The sequence below is a fragment of the Geotrypetes seraphini genome, chromosome 1 (assembly GCF_902459505.1).
Source record: "Geotrypetes seraphini chromosome 1, aGeoSer1.1, whole genome shotgun sequence".
Taxonomy (NCBI): Eukaryota; Metazoa; Chordata; class Amphibia; order Gymnophiona; family Dermophiidae; genus Geotrypetes; species Geotrypetes seraphini.
In genome coordinates, this window is record NC_047084.1 from 222,708,083 (window position 1) to 222,725,098 (window position 17,016).

The 17,016-nt window shown below is 41.1% G+C and overlaps 1 protein-coding gene across 25 annotated transcripts in view; it reads left to right on the plus strand.

The window, feature by feature from the left end:
- Positions 1–17,016, plus strand: part of APBB2 (amyloid beta precursor protein binding family B member 2) — a 586,942-nt gene that overhangs the window by 550,584 nt on the left and 19,342 nt on the right. For 23 of the 25 annotated variants that reach the window (XM_033946701.1, XM_033946629.1, XM_033946610.1 and 20 more), the window contains 3 exons: positions 13,864–13,951; positions 15,092–15,175; positions 15,418–15,533. In XM_033946701.1, coding sequence (XP_033802592.1) covers positions 13,864–13,951; positions 15,092–15,175; positions 15,418–15,533 — 288 coding nt within the window. The remainder of the gene's footprint in view (positions 1–13,863; positions 13,952–15,091; positions 15,176–15,417; positions 15,534–17,016) is intronic. The other 2 variants (XM_033946738.1, XM_033946788.1) reach the window with 1 other exon arrangement.

Consider the following 17,016-nt stretch of genomic DNA (forward strand, 5'->3'; position numbering starts at 1 on the left):
ACAGTAAGGGAATTTTTCAAGTACCTTTCTTATTTCTAATCTTAATGTATATTTTCTGTAAACCGCTTAGAACCTAACGGATGTAGCGGTATATAAGAAATAAATTACATTACATTACATTAAAGTATATTTTCCAGAGAGTTTTGCTAAATAGTGCAGTGGTTCTTACCCAGTCCTCTGAGCACATCCAGCCACTCAAGGTTTTAGGATGACCCTAATGCATATGCATGAGATCTATATGCATTGCCTCCTCGATATACAGATCCATCTCATGGATATGCATTTTAGCTATTCTAAAAAATGGATTGGCTGAGTGTGCCCTAAGAACTAAGGTGAAAAGCATTGAAATAGTACATTTGCATAAAGTGTAACTAATCATTTGTTTTTTTCAAAATAGTGTTTATTCGTGAGTCATAAACACTTTTCCTATACTGTCCATCAGTTGCATGCTGTGACATTTATGGCAGGGATTCAGTGCATGAGCTAAACCAGGTGTGAACAACCACAGCCCATGCCAAGTCAGGTCTTCAGGATTTCCACAATGAATATGCATGAAATATAAATGCATACAATGGAGACAATACATGTAAATAATCTTATGCATATTCATTGGAGAAATCCTGAAAACTCGACTAGATTGAGGCTGAATACTTCTGTGCTAAACATTAGTACCCTTAACCAAGGTTAATGTACTCACTATTTGTGCTGAACGATGTCGTGTCTTGGTCTCTTTCAGAGAGTCATAACATTTGCTACTTGTCCTTTTGCCTTCTGTACTGCTACCACCTTTCCAAAATCTGTCCATCAGAGTTATACACAGATGCATTATGTGGTGTAGAACTTCAGATTCACTAAAATCAGCACAATAAATCAGTGCTTTGGCCTGCGAATTGCTTCTTTCTTGGTCAGAAACAGTACTAGGATTCTGTGCCATGAGCCTTTATCCACAACTACCCTTTTTCCAAGAGTCCCAGGACAATAACAAAACAAGTGCTATATTATTAGCTTCATCCTTTACAGAAGGTGACACATTTTACAATTTGAAGGCTTATTCTAAGCTGGAGAATGTACTATTATTTTAAATTATTGGACCTTGTATAATAAATTTCCTTCTTCTGATGTAGTGACTACTTCTTGAAGCCAGTTGTACCTTTTATATTTGTTTTCAGACACTTCTGCATCTGATCAGGCCCTAATATCTGGTCAGAGAATATCCCAGTGCCAGAATTATAATGTAAAGTTACTGCCTTTTCTGAAGTTAAGGAAGCAGATAATTTAGAAACATTAATATTCAACCAAATTATCTTTTGTGTACATACAGCAATATAAAAAGACATATAGGAAACTGTAAACTCATAGGATTACAAAAAAAAAAACTACTGTAAAATTCTCTAACTTTACCACACAGTTGTGTGTGTGAGAATCTCAAGAAAACCTGCACCAAAGTATTCAAGGTAACCAAATAACAGTGCATGTTGCACAGCAAAGAAACAAATAAGGACATATTTTATGTATCGGAAAAGATAGGACTTGAGCCAAAAAGAGGCCAGTGTTCTTCAATGCAAGTCCCAGAGGCCAAGGAAAGCCCCTGAAGTCCTCTGGGGCAGCCCTTGTCATCATTCTGGATGTTTTTCTGCTTCTCTTTGCCTCTCTGCCTAAGCTCATGACACAAAGAGGAAAGTGGATGGAAGGAAAAGCCACATGCCTGAAGGAGAAGACATTTCTCAGCAGATGAAGAAAATGCATTTGGAAATAGGCAGAAGTACGCTATAGGGCTTCAAAGAAGGTCTGGACAGGTACCTAGAGGACAAAGGGATTGAGGGGTACAGATAGGAGTAGAGGTAAGGTTATAGGGACAGGATTAGAGGTAAATTACAAAATTAGTCAGAGACCACTGTTCGGACAGTGGGCCTGATGGGCCGCCGCGGGAGCGGACCGCTGGGCAGGATGGACCTCTGGTCTGCCCCAGCGGAGGCAACTTCTTATGTTCTTATGTTCAGCATACACACAATATAAAGTCTGAAGTGGGGTAAATGTCATTGATATACTGTCACACTGGTCAGCAGTGTTATAGCCTCGCATGAGAAGATAACTGGTGGCTCTCCTTCAGCTCAGTTGGATCCAAAGTGGCTCCAGCTTAAAAATTAACTAAGACCATTGCTTTAGGCATAACGGATGCATGCTTCTCTACAAGTGCCATCTTAAGGCTTTAACTGGAAATCTTTTTGTTAATTCATGTGGATTTATAATACCTAACTGGCAACCAACTGGCTCTTTACCCAAGCCTTTAATACATAGAGTGATTAACTATATATTCGTTCTGCACCAGGACTAGATCACCAAACATGCTAACACCCCCCCCCCCCTTTTACTAATTTGTAGTAGAGGTTTCTACCAAGACCTGAAGTGCTAAATGCTCCGACGCTGCTCTGATGCTCATAGAATTCCTATGAGCGTCGGAGCATTTAGTGTGCCAGGCCGCGGTAGAAACCTCGACTGTGGCTTAGTAAAGCAGGGCTTAAGTCAATTCCTTATACCTTGTTTAACTGTATAAACAACTTGCCTTGAGTTTAGCCTTCCATATTTTTATCCCAAAGCACTCTGCACCACCCATCTTGTCCCCATCTAATATTTACATTTGACTTCTCGGCTGTAGAATAAGCTGTATTATAAAGAAAAGCATTAGCATCATATCTATGTTAATTTGAATGTTCTGATTTGTGCTCATTAGATGAAAGGAATGAAGTCTGGAATTGGCAGTGGAGGAGAAGGGTATAGATAAAAGCAGTTTATCTGAGAAATGGAGTCCTTGTGAAGGTTTATAAGGAGAGATACTGAGGGGCTACAGCATGAAAACACTTGTAAGTTAGTAATAAGAGTTTGAACCCTATGAGGAGGCAGATAGGGAGGCAGAGAAGTGATTTCAGGAGAGGGATAAGGTGAGTGCAATGAGGTTGGCGGAAGATAAGTTGTGCAGCTGAGTTTTGCTCTGATTGCAGGGGGAAAAGACGATTCAGCGGGAGACCTCCTTCATAGGGCCATCCACTAAATTATGCATACTATTTTACATCTATGTGCCACAGTGCACTTAGTGCATGGTAATGTCCATTATCACATGGTAAGCTTTAACATAAAGGTTCTTAGGGCTCCTTTTACTAAGCTGCGTTAGGGCTTTAACGAGCGGAATAGCGCGCGCTAGACCTTAACACCAGCATTGAGTTGGCATTAGTTCTCGACGCGTAGCGCGGTAATTTCCTGCGTGCACTAAAAACGCTAGCATACCTTAGTAAAAGGAGCCCTTAAACTTCTGTAGGAACTCCACCACCACGTATATGTCTGACTCCCTCAAATCACTATTTCCTAACTCTTTGTGTTTGTGAGAGGTTTTTGTTGTCTTTCTCTGGCTAAGTGATCTTCAAAAATCCCCAGGCTTTCACAGTCCCTTCTGCCCTGTAAATTTGTAAAGGTTTGAGCTAGCCAGTTTTAGCTTTAGCTGGCAAGAATTCTTAAATAAAAACTGATCTTATAATCTAATCTGCTTATTCCAGCCTTTTTGAAAACACATGCAACTTCAACTCAGCATTTTATATTTCCTGTTCTTTGGCTCTGTCATCCCATATTACTAAGGGAACACTCAGGCACCCCCCACTCCCATTTCTAAAACTGTACCAATTACCTTTCATTATATTCTGTGTCATGGTTTTAGTTGCTGCTGCCTCTGCCAATAGGTTATTTCCAGGGCCAGCTCTAGACACAAGCAAAGCAAGTGCATGCTTGGGACAGCACATTTCTGATGGATGGCATTTCAGACATTGTTTCGTCAATAAAGACTATGGATATGTGTGTTTTAGCATGTGTTTGGTTTGTTAATGTGCATTATAATCTTTAGTACACTGATTATGTGGACAATTGATTTGTGTACTTAAAAATTTCTAATGCACATTAAAAATGCAAAGCAGAGGCAGGGATAAAAACCCAACAAAAAATTAACAGAGGGAAGCAGCTGAAAATCCTTTGCTTGAAGCAGCAGAAAAGCTAGAGCCAGCCATGGGCTATTTCAGGCACCTACCATCCCATGCCTATACATATTTTTTCTCATGATTCCTTCATCTCTTCCTCCCTGTAAAGTCAGTTTGTGATCCCTTCTCTTTGACTTTTCTTTTGTGTAGAACCTTTCCGTACTTCATGGAAGCCTATGAAGTATGTACATTTTTCTATTATATCATCTTATGCATTCTTTCCCCCCAGCAAGTACATTTTGAATGTCTTCAGACTCTGTTTGCAAAGTTTACTGTATGTTGCAAACCTTGTATACTTTTAGGAACTTTTTTCTGAACCACTTCAATCCTCTCAATGTTTTCACATAGATAAAGCCCCCACAAATGAACATATTACTCGCTAGTAGTGGCATGTGGTGACATTTATAGCAGAGGATTCAGTAGATGTGTCATTCCAGGGGTGCCAAACCTCAGCCTTTGCGCTATAGAAATAATAAATAGTAGTAGTAGAATATACACAGGATCTATCAAATTTCAAGTTTGATTAATAATTGCTTTACTGCTCATTGTGGGGGCGTGTCTAAGGGCAGAGAGTAGGTGTGTTCTGCACTACACTTCTCCCTCCGTATTTGCGGTTTCAGCATTCGCGGTTTCAATTATTCACGGTTTTTAGCTTTCTGGCTCCTCCCCCCAAATTACATCAGCTTGCATAGAGAAATCGCAGATTCCAAGCGTTTACAGAGAAAATCGCTGATTCCCAGCACTTTCTTCACCATGTTTTGCCTCTCCTTCAGGAACAGACCAAGTCTCCCACCATGTTATTCAGTTTCACCATATTCACGATGGTTTTTAATAGAAAAACAACAAATAACATATAAAAAAGTTATTTGCGTTTTTTCAGTATCTGCGGTTCTGTTAATCCCCTATCACAGGCGAATACGGAGGGAGAAGTGTAGTCGGTTAGTGCAGCTACATCACTGCGTACTGATAAGTTAGCGCAGGATTTGCACGAGCCTTTACCACTTTAAAGATAGAGGTTCAGTGCTCAGTGCTAATTGGGAAATTAGAGCATGGCCATTAATGGGAATAATGGAAAATGGGGCTATTTTACCCCCGATCGAAAAATGGCTTCAGTGTATGGGAAAGATCCACACTGGGGATAGTGCAGGCCACTTTTTTTAACACTGCTTAGTAAAAGGGCCTTTTGGTTTGATACATCTTTTTCTCATTTCTTGCTTTTGATCTTATAAGTGACACATGCAAAGGTAATATTACATCATTTTTCTTTATGATGAATCTACTTATGTAATCAGTGTAAGCAACCATATTATTGGCTTTTCCAGTTGTTTTGTTAGATTGGCTGGTCTCTGCTAAAGACTTTTTGTTTTGTTTTTGTCTCATCTGTAAGCAAGCATATTTCTCCATCAGGTTCACTGAGATATTTTAAAGTACTGTTCTTAGTACAAAGTCCTGGGATACTCCATTGGTCTCTGCTTTAACTAAACCAGTTTCTGTTCCAGTTAATAGCTTTCTGTCTTACTGTAGTTATGCTCAATTTTCTTACCAGTCTTCTGTGTAGACCAGTACCAAAAGCCATATAAAAGTCCAAATAGGTACTAATACACCTTCCTGATAACCACTGTTATCATTCCAGAATACAGATAACATAAGAACATAAGCAGTGCCTCCGCCGGGTCAGACCATAGGTCCATCACGCCCAGCAGTCCGCTCCCGCGGCAGCCCAAAAGATGGTGGAATAAAAGAAGGAAGTAGACATATACAGTTTTTCTGAGCATAACATATTCACTAAATTAATTGTATTCTTTTTCATTCTTATTAGTGTAGGAAAGAAATTCTGGCAAATACATTGGGACATCAATAATACAAAATTTTTTAAGACTGATGAATAGAAGTACTGTCAGCAGACAGGAAGATGTAAAGCTTTTCATATCTAAAAACAATAACATAAAATTGCTTGTCCAAAAATAATGTTAGCATTGTATTAATGAATAATGTATTGCATTATTCAGAAAGTATTGTGGTTTATGGCTTATTGAAATGGACTATACTGCTTAATCTAAAGCACGGGTCTAGGAGGTTTACATAAATTCAAATTAAAAGCAGGAAAGAAACTCCATTTCATAAAAGGAAAGGAAAATAATCCAAATATACAGAGAAGGCTAAATTTTGAACCTGTCTCCAAAACATTCATATCAAGAATCTATAGTAAAGAATTACAGACAACCTTCCAACCAAGTTAATTCTGCTTGTCTCCTAGCAAAGCCCCAGGGAAAGACACAAATAAATAAGGGATCCTTTTACGTAGCTGCAGTAAGCACTAATTAATGCATGCTTACCACTAATTAAAAAGCATTATTGCTAATCAGCTGCATGGTAACCAATTAGCTCATGAACCCTTACCACTTACAAAATACTGTAGGTGGCGGTAAGTGCTCACAGGGTAATGGGAAGAATAGTGCTTGGCCATTTCCTAACAGTGCTAAGTGCTTAGTAAAAGAGGAATCAAATATGACACCAAGATAATGAACTGAAGGAACTGGAATAAGATCAATTCCAAACAAACTACTTTCTGGAGTAGGTTGTGAAAGTAATCCCGAAATCCAACAAACTGTGGTTTTGGCTGCATTAAGCACTAAACCATTAGAAGAAAGCCACTTTGCAAATCAATATCAAAAGGAGATAAGTAAAATATCATCAGCTTAAATAAAAGCCGTAATATTATGATCTTGAATTAATGTGGTCAATGGACTAAGAAAAATATAAAACAGAGGCAATAAAATAGAGCCTTGCAGAACCCCACAGTCCAAAGGAATCGTGAAGATAATGTAGTTGAAGACATCGGTACTTGAAATTGCCTGCTGGCAAGAAAAGATGTGAACCTTACCAATACTGGTTCGTCAACACCTATTGATTTTAAATGCAAAAGTAGTAATGAGTGAGCCACTAAATCAAATGTTGAGGTAAGATCTAAGGAGACTAAGGACAGATTCTTCAAACTGTGGGGAACCACAAGCACTAGGGGTCACTCGGAGAAATTGAAAGGGGACAGGTTTAGAACTAATGCTAGGAAGTTCTTTTTTACCCAGAGAGTGATGGACACATGGAACGCGCTTCCGGAGGATGTGATAGGCCAGAGCACTTTACAGGGGTTCAAGGAAGGTTTGGATAGGTTCCTGGAGGATAAGGGGATTGAGGGGTACAGATAGAACTAGAGGTAGGTTATAGAAGTGGTCAGAAACCACTTCACAGGTCACAGACCTGATGGGCCGCCGCGGGAGCGGACTGCTGGGCGAGATGGACCTCTGGTCTGACCCAGTGGAGGCAACTTCTTATGTTCACTATTTTACCAGCGTCTAAATATGAATGAAGATCGCTATTTAAAGCTGTTATTGTTGTTTCTGTATTATGATGTGACCGAAAACCAGTCTGCCAAGAATGTAAAATCAAAAGCTTGTTAACATAATAAAAATGGTTTATGGACTTTTGTTTTAAGAGATTATTCAACCCTTTTTTAAAACCCTGCTATGCTAACTACTTTCACCACAATCTCTAGCAACAAATTCCAGATTTTAATAATTATAATAATAATTTTATTTTTCTATACCGCCATAGTCAAAGTGACATATTGAGTGAAAAATATTTTCTCTGGTTTCTTACTACATAGGGACCATGTGATGCCATGAGCAATGTAGGACGTGTTTTCCTGGCGCTGCCTGGAGGGCCCCCTAGAATCTCCATCCATCCACCGTTAAACTTTCATTTTGTATTTTCCACTAACATTGGGGAGAGTGACTTAATTCTATGGACAGATATATAATCAAATCTCCAGACTCGATGGCAAATAGAACTACAAAAAAAGGACAAAGCCCTGCATGGCAAGGCCGTGGAGGATAAGGTGGTGCCTAGCTCCCCTCTGAAAGATGAAATCACCTCAGCAGTGGTTAGTGCATTGGATTCTCATTTTCAATTGATCTCTGAACGATTTATCTCGCTCCACAATGTGCTTTCCAATGTTGCAAAGCATATGGGCAAATTGGAGGTACGGGTCTCTGACTTGAAAAATCAGACTCAGGCCTCCCAGTTGGAGGTTGTACAGCTACAGAAGCAAGTTCAGAAGGCATTTGATTTAGAAAACAGATCATGCTGTGATACTTTACAGTTTGTGGGATTTCCGGAAACTCTCTGATGCTCAGCTGCCTTTGGTTTTGGAGGATTTGGTTGTTGCAACAGTTCCCTTCATCGCTGGATGGACAGCCTTATCGGATTGAGGGAGCTCACCGCTTGGGTCGGAAATGTGAAGGTGAAGTGTGGCTCCAGCTGATTATTGCCAAGTTTCATAGTTACAAGCAGAAAGCGGAACTCCTCCATCATTACAAATTGAAGCGAGTGGATCTTCACTTTGAAAATTTACCTATCCAGATTTTCCAGGACTACTCCCAGGCCTTATCTGACTGCTAGGCATACCATGAGGTCTGCACAAGACTGGTAGATCACAAAATGTGCTTAATGCTCCTTTACCCAGCCCAACTTAAAATTAATATAGAGGGCAGTTGGCGGGCCTTTGTATCAGTACAAAAAGCGCAAGCCTGGTTGAATACTTTGGGAGAGCCATCTCAGACCTTGTAAGAGCTGTGACTTTGCCCATTTGAACCTTTTTGGATTCTCTCTCAGTGACTGTTCGGTGGAGGACTATTCGAGACATAGGACTTTGCTTTCTCTTTGTTAATTTCTTTTGGACTATTACTTCTGATATGGAAGCATAATATGGATGGAGGCCCCGGGGCGGTCTCTCGTTGGCTATGTTCACATGGTTCCCTACTTTCCTTCAGAGCTAGCACACTGAAGGAAATTCGGGGGGGTATTTTGTAGGGTAAAGTTTGGGGGCTTATGAGTTGGGAGGGGAGGTTTGGGTAGGTACAGTTGTAGGAAGAGCAGAGTTTGGAAGGTTGGAAATGTGGGGGGGGGGAGGAGAGTGCATATGTATTGATGCTGGTAGTGTTTCCTTTCCAAGTGGTGTGCATACTGGTATGATTGGCACCTGTGGTGAAGGCTGGGCACCCAGGTTGCTTTTGACTTCTCTGCCTGCTGGTCTGCTTATATTGTGGAATAACTGGGGCTAAACCTGCTTCCTCTGTTAGGGTGGTATCTTGGAATGTCTCGAGGGTAAATTCTCCTATAAAACTGACTAAATTGCTATTTCATTTCTGCCAACAAGCGGTAGACATTGCTTGTCTACAGGAGACCAAACTGTTAGATGTCAGGCACATGAAATTGAAAACAAGTTGGGTGGGAGAAATATATTGTTCATCCACAGAGTGTAAAAAAGGTGCAGTTGCAGTATTGATTAGTAAATGCTTATTGACTCAGACCAAATTGTTTGCTAAAGATAACTATGGCTTTTGCAAGTAACGGTTAGTACCTGCAGTATATACTTGTTAGTAGTATATGCTCCTAATGTTCATGAACATGCTTTCTTTCAATCCATGGTGAGAACAGTCCTGGGACCGGACTCTGGCCCCTTGATACTGGCGGGCGACCTTAATCAGGTACTGGATCCACAACTTGACTGCTCTTCTCCAAGTCAGCAGCCATTGAGTCAGCACAAAGGGGTCCCATTTCTGTGTTCTACATTGACCTTGTAGATCCATGGAAATTGTTGCATCCCTCTGATTGGGACTACACCCACCTGTCCCGCTCCTATTCTACGCAGTCTAGAATAGACTATATCCTTGTCTCTCATAGTTTGCTTCCTCTGGTTCTCTAATCTACCATTGGACCACAGACCATATCTGATCATGCAATGGTGGTAGTGGACTGGAAGTGGGGGGAGTGGAGGTAGAGGTTGCAGATTTCCTTCCTACCTTCATGATGATCCTCATTTTTAGCAACATTTAGCTGAGCGGTGGGCTGATTATATGCATTTCAATGAACAGAATGCTAGTGGTCCGGTGTTATATTGGGAAGCCTCTTCGTGGGGACATTATCACTTATGTCATGGCTAGAAACCGCTGTATCGTGGCAGGGATAATTTCTTTGGAGAGACAACTTCAAAAGGCTAGATGGACCTATCAGCGTCGCCTCACTCATGCCCATAAGAAGAATATGTTGGCGGCGCAAGTGGCCTTAAACACCTTACTGTATGATTGGGCTAAGTGTAGTACTATCTTTCAGAAATTTAACTTCTTTTGCTTTGAGAACTGCCTGGGGTGCTTTCTTGCTCGCATAACTAAATCTTGGTGTGGTTCTCAGTCCACTCTATCTGCCTCCCTGATGAGACTCTTACTAATGCAACAAAGACGATATCTGACTTTTTGTGACTATTTCTCTTGCCTTTATACTGCTAGCTCTGGCTCTCAGCTCTCCTTGGTGGATGAGTATCTGGAGGACGCCACTCATTGAATGCGCCCTTGAGAGCAATGGAAATCCAACAGGTTATTAAGTCCATGTCCACTTGCAAGGCCCCTGGGCCTGACGGATTCATGGCAGAATATTATAAATCTCTGCTATATCACCTCCCGGGACCATTGGTGGTGTGTTACTTTACTAGTTGTGTGGACAGGACATCCTTTCCTAGCCGTGCAATAGATGCTCATACCACTCTACTCCCAAAGACAGGGAAGGACGCCTTTCAGGTTGAATTGTATAGAAAAATGTAGATCTTAAGATTTTCGCATGTGTATTATCGGACCGATTGGCAATACATCTTCCCCTGTTAATTGGAGAAGAATAAGTCGGTTTTGTGCGGGATCGCAAATCAGTGATAAATATTTGTAAGGTCTTGGCTTCTCTGGCGGATAGTCAGGACGCCCAAGTGCCCAGCTTACTGGCTAGCCTTGACACTAACAAGGTATTCGACTGAGTGGAATGGTCCTTTCTTTTTCCTACGCTGTCTCACATGGGCATGCATGGTTGGTTCCTAGAGAGTCTGCAAACCTTGTATAACAACCCCTAGACATCAGTACTTATTAATGGAACATGATCCTCAGCTTTTTTGATCTCCCGGTGCAGCTGCCAGGGTTGTACCCTATCCCCACGGCTATTCCTTCTCTACCTGGAACCCTTATTGTGAACCTTGAAGCACAATGTTCATATATCAGGCTTCACTATAGCAGGCCATGATTTGAAGGCCCTAGTTTTTGCGGACCACTTAATGCTCATTTTGATGGACCCTGAGCACACTCTACCCTGTCTCCTAGGGGTTTTGGGTGAATATGGGTTTCATTCCAGCTTCTTGCTCAATAAACAAAAGTTTGTTGCCCTCCCATTTCAGGATACCCTGCCCGCACAGTGGCGCGGCACCTTTCCTTTGTCTTGGGCATCTGGAAAACTTGTGTATTTGGGGATCACTATACCACAGAACTTAGTAGATTTGCATGATATAGACATACAGCCCTTGGTAGCAATGTCTCAGCTCTGTCTGTTGACAGAGGCATTTCCCTGTCTCCTTGCTGGGACACATTGCTCTTTATAATATGACTAGTGTTTAAGCTAGAATATATGTCTGTCTGTCTTTCTTTCTGTCTCTCTCCTTGCCCCTGTCTCTTTCTTCCTTTCTGTCTCTCTTCCTCCCGCTGACTATCTTTCTTTCTTTCTATCTCTCTCCCTCCCGCAGTCTGTCTGTCTCTCTCCCTGGCCCCCTGTCTGTCTGTCTGTCTTTCTTTCTGTCTGTCTCTCCCTCTGGCCCCCTTTGTCTGTCTGTCTTTCTGTCTGTCTCCCTCCCTGGCCCCCCTGTCTGTCTCCCTCCCTGGCCCCCTGTCTGTCTGTCTTTCTTTCTTTGTGTCTGTCTTTCCCTCTGGCTCCCTATCTTTCTGTCTTTCTTTCTGTCTCTCTCTCTGGCCCCCTGTCTTTCTGTGTATTTTTCTTTCTGTCTGTCTCTCCCTGGCTCCCTGTCTTTCTGTGTATCTGTCTTTCGTTCTTGTGCACTGAGATGCTTCAGCTCCAGTCCACTTCTCCCACCTACCCTTAAATCAGTCCTTTTGCCTCCTCCCCAACCTGAACAACCACCAACCACAGTCCAAATGCTGAGCGTCAGTATGCCTGCTTCTGTAATTTTTGTGCTCTCCTTGGTCCTGTTAGATGGAGTGAGGGCGGGAGGGCGGAGTCGCTGCTGTGATCACTGCCTCTATGCATCCGTGCTTAAGGTGCCTCCGCATGTGCAGTAGAAGGAGCCAGCGTCGCCGAGGAAGGGCAATGGGGAAACCGCTGCTGGCTCCTTCTACTGCGCATGTGTGACATGGAAGCACAAATCACGGAGGCAGGGATCACGGAGTTTGAAGTGCGCATGCGCGCTAAGGGTTTTATTATGATAGATGATACTTCCCCAATGGCTCTATGTTTATCAAATGCTACCACTGAGTTTGACGGGGAAGGTGAAACGTCGGTTGAATCAATTGTTACAAGGATTGCTCTGGTCGGAAGGCTGGCCTCGACCCCTTTGCGACAAGTAGCCTTGCCGGTAGATAGTGGAGGGAGAGGGGGGGAGGGAGGCGGTTGGGTTTGTTATCACTGTGGCATTTTGTAGCTGCTTGTCATTTGCAGTATATCCATGATTGGTTCCTATCAACATCTTGGACTGCGGTGGAACAGAGATTCTGGAAATCATACCATTTCAGTTATCTTTTCCATGTACCCAGGCTCCCAGATGCTGTCTTGGGGAATGCTCACCTTTTTTTTTTCTATCTCCTTTACGCTTGACATGGTGCCAGGTATGCAAATAAATGCAATTTGAATATCGTGTGACCCCTCTTTTGCCTATTTGTGAAGAGAAATAACCATTACCACAAATAGGCAAATAGGTTACACGATAATCAAATTGCATTCCCTCCAGTACGCCAAGCCAACGATGTAATAAACTAGCATTTATTAAACTAGCCAGGTTTAGCAGCGCTGTGTGTTGTCACTTAGTCGGCATGAAGTTTAAACGCTAGTTTATTACATCATTGCACCTCATCCCCTGATGAAAGTATTGAAACGGGGCTCATGTCGGTTGAGGTGACACTACAAGATATGTTTTCTGCCATGTAATTTATCATGAGTAATTTATAAAGCATTAATGAGAAAATAAGAATATTATTGAAATGGAATTGAAAGTTTATATGCATTATGAGTAGAAAATAATCGGGATTAATGAGGATTGCAGCCAGTTAAGGTTATGCTACCCGATTGGCAGTCTGATGATCCCTACTCTCCATAAGGTGTAATCAGTGCTGTCCCTGCTGTGTGCATTTATGTACAGCTCCATATCTTAAAGCAGTATGTTAAACAAGCAGAACAACAGTGGTGACAGAAGATATCAATGAAGCCTTGCCTTATAAAAAAAACATGTTAAGCAGATATGTGCAATCATTCAGGCTAAAAGAGACTACTATACTAGGTCCTGTACCAATTAGAAAATTGCACAAAGAATTTGTTTAGCCTTTTTTTTTTTTTTACTAATTGTTGTTCAAGAAACAGAAGACAGTTTGATACTGGATTTATATCTGCTTCCTTTTCTTTTTCTCATACTTTTCAGTAATAGCTCAAGGTGAATTATATTCAGGTACTGCAGGTATTTTCCTGTTCCCTGAGGTCATACCATCTCAGTTTGTACCTGAGGCAATGGAGTGTTGAGGGACCTGCCCCAGGGCACAAGGAGGTTCAGTAGACCTCAAATCTCTGGGATCTCTGGTTCTCAGCCCCCTGGTCTAACCATCAGGCTACTCCTCTACTTTGTATATTTCTATTTTGTGCTCTTTCTTTCCTCCTCAGCCTTTCTCCTGTAGCTCTTCCTTCTATTACAATCCCACAACTATGATAGTAGTAACCCAGCACTAAGTTCGGTAATCTTTCTTTCCTCCTCGTGCAGATTATGGCAGAGAGGAAGAATGCCAAAGCTGTAGCTTGCAGCTCTCTACAGGAACGGAATCACAACAGCCTGGATGTTCCCCTGCAAGGTACATTGGAATTAACAGTCACACTACTGTGCATTTCAAGATGACATATCTCCCGTGTTTGTTTATTCCTTTCTAAGAATGGAGTAGAAAGACAAGTGTAAATAACCAGGCCAGTATTCAAAAAGGCTTGGTTAGCACTGCCTGGGTAAGTCTGGTCAGCCAAATATTCAGTAGTGCTAGTGCTAGTGCTAGGGCAGTCCATGAATGGAGTTGGCACTTATCTATACAGCAGTGATTTTCAGCGCCACTAACCGGATAACTAGGACAGAGGTGTGTTTAAGTATCTCCATAACAGTCAAATAGCACCGCTTTCTGTATAACTGCAGTGCTGACCTCAAACTTCAGATATTCAGAGGCCGCCACTGTTCTGTAGTATTTATAAACTGCTAAATCCCAACAGGTTAAAAATGGTGTACAACAAATGAATCCTACTACAGTTACTACATATCACAATATCCCATTAACAATCATATAAAAGTAAGTAATTAAGAGGGGAATTCATTAATCTGCATTAGGGCCTTAAGTTACATTATTTGGGCCTTAATGTAACTTAATGGCCCTAACACTACTTGCGATGATATTTGTCACTACAGGTTACATAGTAATGAGAAGCAAAACATGCCAAAACATTGAGAATATGCGAATGCCAGATTGCTAAGGAAAATAAAAAAAACCAAAGGCTTTTATCAAGTAATTTGTCAGAGTGAGTGCATATTAAACCCTGGGTCAGGCCATAAAGTTAGGCTGACTATTATTATCCTTTAGCAGTAATAGAGCTGGCACACAACCTGGTGATGATGTCTTCTCTTGAAGAGATGTGGCAGGAGTCAAGAGCCAGTGGTTTTTTTTTTAATATATATATTGCCCCTCGTTTCTCTTTTCAGGATGTAGCTGTTTTGGTTTTATTTTCTGTTTTAACGAAAACATTTTTATTCAAAATACTTGCAATAGCAAATCACCTTTCAAAATGTTATTTTCTGAGCTATTTGAATTCCGTTGCCTTTCTTACTACCATCTCTTTCACAACCTTATTTTTGTCTGGAAGCATTAAAACTATACTAATTAGGGCAGTACTAGGTACCATAGGCCATGCCTAGCTGTGTTACTGTTAAGTGCAATCATTCTTCTGTTTTCATGCAGTAGATTTCCCAACACCAAAAACTGAACTGGTACAGAAGTTCCATGTGCGATACTTGGGTGTGTTACCTGTAATGAGACCAGTGGGTAAGTGACAAACTTGTTCTCCGCTCACTAGAAAAATAGTATTAGTTAGAAAAACTGACTAACAGGCAATTCACCAAGGAATTTTCTCTTATCTTAAAAGTAGCCTCTGTTTGGTATGATTAGCCCCACATGAGCTTGATTTACTTACAGTATACAGTACATTTTCATCAACTAAGAAACAAATGTGTTCAGTTTTGCAACAGACTCCTTTGGGTAACCATATTGTGCTTTTACCATTTCAGGTATGGATATGTTGAATAGTGCCATAGAAAATCTCATGGCTTCATCCAGTAAAGAAGACTGGACCACAGTTATCATGAATGTTGCTGATGCCACTGTGACCGTAATCAAGGAAAAAGTAAGGCAGAAGATTTTAATGTGGGAGAAATAGCATGGATTTTCAGGAAATAAACAGAAGTTATGACTTGCCATCTTTTTTTTTTTAAACTGGAAATTTTATATTTTATAAGAAATAATATAGAAAAGGGTAGATCTCATCTTTAAACAAGAAGGATTTTTTTAAAAAGTGGTGAAACTTGCTATGGAATTATTCTTCCTCAGGTTTCCATGTGCTTCTTGCCTAAAATTGTTTTCTAGTGGAAGCAGGGATTGAAAGAGAAATCTTGTTCAGGTTTGTCAGTTGGGTTGATATTCAAAGCGATTTAACAGGCTAGAAACTGCTCCTAGCCGGTTAAATCGCCTATTCCTTTAACAATTAATTTTCCACAGCACCAAACCAGTTAGGGCTCCTTTTACGAAGGTGCGCTAGGGTCTTAACGTGCGGAATAGCGTGCGCTAACTTGCCACGCGCGCTAGACACTACTGCCTCCTTTTGAGCAGGCAGTAGATTTTCGGCTAGCGCACGCTAATCCGGTGCATGCGCTAAAAACGCTAGCGTACCTTCGTAAAAGGAGCCCCTAGTGTTGCTGAAAAATCTAGGTAATCATCAACATTCAAACCAGCTATTTTGTTCCAGAGGCGGTGTTGGCACGTGGCTGGGTAAGTGCTGATAATCAGCACTTAACTGGCCAGGTTAACTGCATAAATGAAGCCACAAAAATGGCTGTCCTATCTTTAAGTGATGAAAAGAAAAAAAAAAAGGCAAAAAATTCCACACACTCTAGTCAATAAATAAACAATAAAAGTGGAGAGAGAGCGATTTCAAAAATATTCAATAAAATGATAAAATAACCACAATCAATTTTTTTTTTAAAATATTGAATTATATCAATGTTCCAGTGTACAGTATCTGAGGACTTTCTTAAGAGATCAGACTCCACAGGTGACCGTTGAGGGGAGGAATGCTGGCCTAGTGCCTAACCCTCGGTAAGCCTGGTTCTAAGAGAGAGATTGTAGAGACTCAGCATTAAAGTTTTTCACAGCAACCTGTGAACTACTGTCTGGGAAAGGTAAACTTTGATTTCAGTAGGTTTATATCATTGTAGTTCTCTTTTTTAGCTCAGCAAAATCAGGCAATAGTGTAGCCTTTGGATTTATACTTGGGATTTACACTATGAACTTGGCGCACGTGACTCTATGTAGGGTTTTGACAATTGCCGTTCCCCATTTCGAGTGCGAAACGGGGTACACCCGTCAGGATTTCAGTGTGGGAAATGTGAATGTGCTGCTATAAAGAAGAAGATTGATTTTGTGACTGGTGTGTGGATTATAATTTCAACTGTGGGAGCGTGTCTGGACAATACACGGAAGAGTGTTTGAAATATCAAGAAGTGGATCGGTGCTGCAGCTGAGAGTGACATTAACCAGCTAAGTGACTCTGTTCATTTTTTTGTTGTTGTTGCTTGTTTTTTTTTAATTTTGACATTTGGGGTTTGATTTTT